The 7,941-nt window shown below is 37.1% G+C and overlaps 1 protein-coding gene across 1 annotated transcript; it reads left to right on the top strand.

Moving 5' to 3' along the window:
- Nucleotides 1-2,682: 2,682 nt before the first annotated feature.
- LOC131070917 (uncharacterized) lies at nt 2,683-7,346 on the top strand. Its single transcript, XM_058006602.2, has 3 exons — nt 2,683-4,437; nt 5,581-6,120; nt 6,873-7,346. The coding sequence occupies exons 1-3, from the start codon at nt 3,460-3,462 to the stop codon at nt 6,972-6,974; spliced, it is 1,620 nt and encodes a 539-aa protein (XP_057862585.1). The 5' UTR covers nt 2,683-3,459; the 3' UTR covers nt 6,975-7,346.
- The last annotated feature ends 595 nt before the right edge of the window (nt 7,347-7,941 follow it).

The raw sequence follows: 7,941 nt of genomic DNA, 5'->3' as shown, positions 1-7,941 counted from the left end.
GAAGCAGTTAGCTCTTGTAACAGATTATTTTGGGCTAATTAGATTTTTGAAGAATTGAGGACACCTGGTGCTTGACCTGTGAATATTGAGAAGTCATTTAGCCTTTCTCCAGCTGGTTAACTAATTGGTTTTGCTCCTATTTTCTTTAGTAAGCAATGTAACCTCTTTTGAGGGGGAATTATGGTTAGCAGAAAATATTTCTAGGGAAGTCCGAAGCTTGTCGCATCCATATGTCTATAAATAGATACCAGGACTACTTAGAAAATCATCACAAGAATTCTATAAGAAAGCTCTGGCAAAATGTATTTAGGTTTTTCTGGTTTTTTGGAAAATCATTATGAGTTATGTAGAATTTGATGGAGAATATTAATATACAGACCAAAACATTTTAAGTCTTGATTCCCGTTGTCTTCATGTCTGTGTGATTGGTTACCATTTTGATTAGATGATCTAGGATTGTTTAATTGAATGATTTGCAAAGCAATTTACGAGAATGTTTTTAGGTTGTTCCCTCAAGGAGGGAAATTAAATATACTTAAATCCTTTTCGTTGGTAATCAGTGATTCTACTTGAATTTGATGGATGGGTTTAGCATACGGTGAGAGTTTATATATGTAAGACATATATAGATTTAGTTAAACGAATGTAATGGCATGTACATAAGTTTCTTCTATCAGTTCTTTTCCAATTCTGAATGACTCTGAAGCCCGAATAAGGCACTGGTATAGCTTGTTGAAGTTCTTGACCTTCTTGATGATCAATGAAAATGAATACGAGTCTTTCTTTTATGTTCAGTTATGTTTAAAGTGATAGAGTTTGCAGAAGTTGGCACTGGTCTTCTGTAAGTCTTCAATTGCATCTGTGAAAGAGTGATCCCAAAGGTATACCTGCCTAAGCTAAGTGGAAGCTAAAAGTGTAGAAGGTTTATGTATAAGCCTTGTTAATTGTTGTCTTTTGTTTCTATTTCTTGTTGTTCTCTCCATAAGCGACAGAGGTTTGAAATTCTAGTAGAGAAAACAAAGCAATCAAAAATTGAGAACAACAAACCCCTTACATCATCTTTATAAGGCATAATTTTTTTGGGTACATGATTATATTGTTTATCAATCAGTTTGATAATAATAATAATTCACTTCATTAATTTTTACTTGTAATGCATTTAAAGTTAATCTTATATACTCTAGATAATAGTACTCCATGCAACTTTCCTTGTATGCATTTCATATTATAAGATTGAATGGTTTATCACTAATCACCATATCATTTCATTCAATTCATTTTGGCATTGAGCAAGTTGACATTATTGACAAATTTGGTTTGTGTCAAGCTTAGACATTTTGCAAGTGGGGTTTGCATTGCATGCATGTAGTTTGATAAAGGGATGTTAATAAGGTTGGATGTGTTGCCTACACGTCATTTTACATAGTTTGTCAAAAAGGTGTTGAGTAGGTTGACTCTATGGCTTGCATCTTCTAGTCAGCTTGTCACCATATCATTTGCACTTGCATTCATTAAGAATAACAATGTGGTTGGAAGCACCACATGTTTTCACCTTGCCCACATTGAGATATGGATGATCGAAAAAATATTGAAGATGTGCATATTCATCTTTAAATTGCAAAAATAAAAAATGTAGGGTGGATTGTTATAGAGATTATAAGTTTTAGGAATTAAAAATTGTCAAGTAGGAATTGAGTATTACTTCTCATGAGAAACACAAGTTAATGAGGACACCCACACAAAATGGTGTAAAATGAGGTATTCATTTTTCACCTGTATAATTAGTCTTATATTTTGAAGAATTTTTTTCTTTTTTGCATCTAAATTCATGAATAACTAAATGTATTGGTAAGATTAGCACATCCATGTCATTTCCCATTTATATTTGTGTCCACGTTGATGAGAAGGTCTCAATGTAATAATAAATATTGACAAATGACTCATAGTCCCATACCCATTCATTCTTATTATGGACCACATATTTTCTCCTTACCTTGAAGTTTCCACCTTATTCTTGAATCCAACGAAATTAAATAAAATTTCCAAAAATTTTAAGCTTAATTTAGTAAAGATGGATTATTAGAATTCAATTCAATCCTTAACACCATAAAAAATCAAATCTATGTCTATCACCTTAACATATAAATACAATCTTTGATCCCAATCATAGATATTAATTTGATTCACCAATAAAATTGTCCTCTAAAAAACCCATAACCACACACCAACTAATTGACACTTAGTTATTACATTTATTTATTTTTCCCTTTTTATTAGAGTAATATTGGTAGAAAGTAAATAGTTGGAAGAAGATCCAAGTACGTAAGCTGCTACCCCGAAACGGCGCCCTAATAATAATATTTTTTTGTCGGTATTAAACAACACCTTTTTGCTTACAATTAGAGGCCGTTAAAACTGAAAAAACAAAAGTAAGAAAACACGAATATTAGCGTTTTGTGAGGCGCGGGTCACTCGTTTTTAGATCGCGTAATGTACTAGTTGACAGCCTAAATAATAATAGCGATACTAAATATACTTTGTTTATATTTAGTACATTTCCTTAGCTGTCAAGTGGTTTTAAGTTTGTTTTTCGTTTTGAGCAGTCGTTCATCCATCGCATATCTTGAATCGCGTGTTGACTCGATATATATATATATTTTAAGACCGCGAGGGTAGGTAATTGAGAAAATGGTCCATCATATTTAACCCAGGCTTTGAATGCTAATTACTAGCGTCAAATCCGGATGGTACAGCAGTGGAAGCTTTTGGAAGCCACACACACACACAGGGGCAGCTGGCATCGCCGACAGACTAGTCGTTTATTTGCTTGTTGTAGCGCAAGTAATTTTGTTTCTTCTAACATCGTCTAGGTATTATACATTATCTGTGACTCCAGACTCCAGACTCCAGAGCCACCACACAAACGCATGGCTGGATCACTCTCGTACTTTTCTCTCTGTTCTTTTGGCTTTGCTGCAGCACAAACAATTTTGTCCGCAGTATGTACGGTGCATTTATGACTGAAGAGCTGTTTGAGTTTTAGGCTTTTTAGGTTGGGAAAGGAGGCTCTTTTGCTCCCAATCCGCATTCTCTGGAGTAAGAGACGGGGAATGGTGCTGACTGACTGCCTGTGTTTTAGACCCATCTGAAGGGGATAACTTGTGAGTGATCGGATGGGTTGAGCTTGCTTTTGATCCTGGCATTTCGGATGATTTTAGTCAAGATTGCCGGACCACCATTGCGGGCAAGGGAGAAAATCGTTTTCTTGCAGATTCGGCTTGTGGTCTAAGTGGGTTAGTGATTTCAGCTGACATCCTTGGTACCAATTTGTTTGTTTTTGTGATTATGGTGGGTATTTTGGTCATACACGGCTGTCCATTATTAAGATTTTCTCTGAGGGATTTGAAGTTAGAGTTATAGGTTTTTGTTGCCTTTCTGGGGTTTTGGGTGTTTTTGGTGATGAAGAAAAAGCAGAAGGATCTTGTTTGGGCGCAGATGGCAGTTAATTCGAGTAGGAAAGGTCATTCGTTTCCAGAGCAGCAAAGTGTTGGGGGATTGCTGAGGAAGGTGTTTGGATCTCTAATTGCTTTGATCTGTGTATGTTACTTCATATATGCCTTGAATCTTTTGTTTAGTAATAATTATGCATGCTGGCATCCTATCATCAGTACTACTAGTAGTAGCGGCAGCAGCAGCACTACCGAGCCTCTGGCATTGCGAAGTCTGAATGCTACGAAGAATGTGAATGATAGTAACGGTGATAATAAGAACATAGGCCACTCTTCTCACAGGAAGGCAATTCAGGTGATTTCTGCCAAACCTGCAAGAAGAGAATCCAGTAACGGGACAGATTTAAAGCACATAGTCTTTGGCATTGCATCCACTGCAAGGTTCTGGGATATTAGAAAGGAGTATATAAAGCTGTGGTGGAGGCCTAAGGAGATGCGGGGTTTTGTTTGGGTAGAGAAGCCCGTCAAGGGAAAGGATTCTTCCCTACCTCCATTGAAAATATCTGGAAACACTTCACATTTTAAATACACAAACAAGCAGGGCCACAGATCTGCCATTAGGATATCTCGCATTGTGTCTGAGACATTCAGGATGGGTTTTCCTGATGCGCATTGGTTTGTCATGGGGGACGATGATACAGTCTTTATTGCCGATAACCTGGTCAGGGTTCTTTCTAAATATGACCACCGCAAGTTTTATTACATTGGAAGCTTATCAGAATCCCATCTACAGAATATCTTTTTTTCATATAGCATGGCTTATGGAGGAGGTGGATTTGCCATTAGTTATCCGCTAGCCAAGGCATTGGAATCTATGCAAGATCAGTGTATTCAAAGGTACCCTGGACTGTATGGAAGTGATGATAGAATGCAAGCCTGTATGTCTGAGCTGGGCGTGCCGCTCACCAAGGAGCCTGGATTTCATCAGGTAAATGCCGTTGGATTAAAGCTGGTAGCACTGCTAATAACTTCTTTATATTCCTGCAACTAAAGCCCGGCTTTTTTTTAATTCTGCTGGCATTTTCGTTTTCCTTGTTAAGTGCATTGGCGGTATAGGTTGTCTTGTCCTCATTCGTTATATTACTTTGTACTCACCCGTTAAGCATGCCTATGCTTGGATTATCTTTGTTCTTAATTTCACAGCCAATGACTAGCTTGCTCTTCTTTGCGTACACACCATATTTCTGCGTCGGGTTACCTAGATTGTGTTGCTGGTTTTGAGTTAAATGTTATGTTGGATTCTGCTTCCTACGGCTTTCGTCAGACTGATACTTGATGATGTAAAAGCAACTTGCACTTTTAAGTTTTAACCAAAGATCTCAGATGCACCTCTTAGACTGACATCATTTTCCCTGTCTTTTGGCGGAAGCTTCAAGCAACACAACCTGAAGGGGTGCACTGCAGAGCATGAACATCCTTTGGATTAAATGTCACGTCTGAAGGGCATCTATTGTACTACAGTCTCCTATGGACTGTTGCCCGATTCTCTCCTTTGTTTCACATACCATTCAGGTTGGGAAGGCTAGAGCGGAAAGTTGTTTTCAACTTTGTTGAGCTTGCTGGTGAACCAAGCCTAATTATCCTGATTTCTTATATCTTTGTTTTCTTTGCTTGCTACACTAATCTAGATTCTTGTACTTCTTTACGTTTACTATAGTCTATACATGATCTGGTTCTTCTATTATTCTTGTTCGGTTTCAAGGTCTTTGGTTAAATCTGCTGTCATGGCCGTTTCCCACTGTATTTGTGACTTTGTCTGTTGCTTCTAATACCTGACTGTAGGTTTGTATGTATACCTACATTTATAGTGGTACTTTTGAAGTCTATCATGTATGTATTTAGTGATCCCTGTTCCTGATTTGTTCATATCCATGGTCTTATTGAGGCTTGGGTATTATTATTTTCATTTACTCATTTTTAGCCATTAATCTGATAGTTGCATACGTGGTTTCTGTATTTCTACGTGTATAATGTCATTTGCTTTGGTTTGTTTTCCAATTTTAATATTTGGTGTTTACAATCATTTATATAAGTTCTGAGGAGTTTATATTGTCTGCTCTTCTTGTTGCAGTATGATGTATATGGAAATCTGTTTGGATTACTTGCAGCCCATCCTGTATCTCCCTTGGTATCAGTACATCATTTGGATGTTGTGGAACCAATTTTCCCCAACATGACCAGGTTAAGGGCATTGCAGCATCTAAACAAAGCTGTAAAAATAGACTCAGCAGGACTGATGCAACAGTCTATTTGTTATGATAAGGAACGAGAATGGTCTTTCTCAATCTCATGGGGTTATGCAGTACAGATTTTCAGAACCATTTTTTCCCCTCGTGAACTGGAGATGCCATCCAGGACATTCTTGAATTGGTACAGAAGAGCAGACTTCACAGCTTATGCCTTCAATACAAGGCCAGTTACCAGACATCCATGCCAGAAACCTTTCATATTTTACATGAAGGATGTACGTTATGATGAAGCTAGTGGGCAAACCATTAGCAACTATGTAAGACAGAAAGTGATACCCCCAGAATGCCGATGGAGAATACCTTCCCCAGAGTTTGTAGATTCCATTAGGGTAATGAAGAAACCTGATACACTATTATGGCAGGTAATTAACTTACATCTTTACATTGTCAAATAAATGCGTTCTTTGCAAATCTCTGTGTTTAAAATGAAAACAATTGTAGTATTCACATCAATCCTTTGAAGTGCTTGCAAAACTGTAAAACAGAGGCATAATTTGCAGAGCTATATGAACTTAGACATTTGTGAGTTGATCATGTTTTCTCTACTACATCTATGTCGGTTGCTTGTTTGTCATTTTTGCTTGTATGTACATCAGCTCAGACACTACAACTTTTGCTAGAGATCTTCTGAGAAACTCCATATTTGTTCGACAATTATTCTTTTCCTGTCCATGCTAGGCTGCATCTTGTTGATGTCTAGAATACTTCCAAATCTACCAGTTTTATTTCTACTCAATTTGTATCAATTCCGAACCTATGATTTTAAATTTTTTTTTTGAGTGACAACAAATACTCAGCTCTCAAGCAGCTTTACTTATAAATAATAATCAATTTGTATTCAACTCCAAATCTGTCGCAGTGTCTTATTAGTTGTAATCATTTCATTACACTTAGGCTGGGTTATGCGAAGTAACAATTTCTTTTTCCTTAATAGACAAGTTAATTGACCCCCTTACTAACCAGTAACCAATGACCTGGCCTCTGTCTATGGTTGTCTTAGAAATTAGTTCCCATATGAGGGATTTTCTGTTTCTGGCATTAATTGTTAATATACTCTCAGGACTAAAGTTTCAATCATTTATAGCTAATTGTTTTTTTGAAAATGTGTGTGCAGTCACCAAGGCGAAATTGCTGCAGATTGATGTCATCAAAGAAGTCGACCCTTGAATTTGAAGTGGGTGCTTGTCAGGAAGGCGAGATCATAGGTGTATCATAGGGAAGCAGTTTCAACTAGATGCCAACATTTTTTTAAAGCCTAATGGGCACACTTGAGGAGTAGAGCAGTCCAGTTCTTAGAATAAAGAAGTCCAGGTCATGCCATGCCTCTGGTGTATTTTGTATTGAAACAATTCATCTTGCTATAAGCTTTCATTGAATTGCTGAGATGAATTTGCTATGGTCTGTATATATTATTATCCAACTAGACAGACCATTCATATTAGTGCTCCTAGATGCAATACTGGAGGAATCATCTTGATCATGAAGAGGTCGGGTGGCACTTCAGAAATCCAAACTACTAGTTTGAATAGTAGTATTTGTCCCAATTATTCACTTTGATTAAATTGTCTCTTGCTAGTTTTTGCATTTATTCCAGATGTAGTGTGAAATGACCATTCCACTTTGTGCTAAAAGCAAGGGCATATTCTTTGCTTCCATTCCTGGTATTTGGATCCTACTTAATAAAAATCCCTTTTTTGTGTGGGAATGTATTTAACCTGTGGCACAACAATTCTTGTAACGTGAAATTTAATAAGAGTCAGCTGTGGAATTCTGAGTAAGGTTGCTTAGTCTCTAACTAGTAGACATGGCAATGCATCAGGCAGCATGGATTGCGCAAAATAGAATGGTGCTATTTGAATTTTTATCTCCTCTTTTGCATTAAGAAAAAAATCAGGGGGCTTTGATATCATATTTATGATAATATAATAATAATTTTGTACCAGGAATGATGCCCTAAAGCCAAGAAGAAAGGAATGGCTGCGTCATGTGATGTGCTAAGCTGAATTTATTTTTATATCACTAGGGTTCGCGTGTCAGTAAATCTTGAGCCTTGTGTCTCCTAGCAAACTACACGTCCCGGACTTCCATGTGATGTGCTAAGTTTTCGGGTGCTACTTGCCATCTTGTCTGTTGTCGTGGGTTTTTGCTACAGAATTTAGAAAACCTATACCACGACATTTTTA

Source organism: Cryptomeria japonica, chromosome 1, assembly GCF_030272615.1.
Source record: "Cryptomeria japonica chromosome 1, Sugi_1.0, whole genome shotgun sequence".
NCBI lineage: Eukaryota > Viridiplantae > Streptophyta > Pinopsida > Cupressales > Cupressaceae > Cryptomeria > Cryptomeria japonica.
The sequence above is the reverse complement of the archived record's forward strand: the minus strand, read 5'-3'. Positions and strand labels throughout refer to the sequence as shown.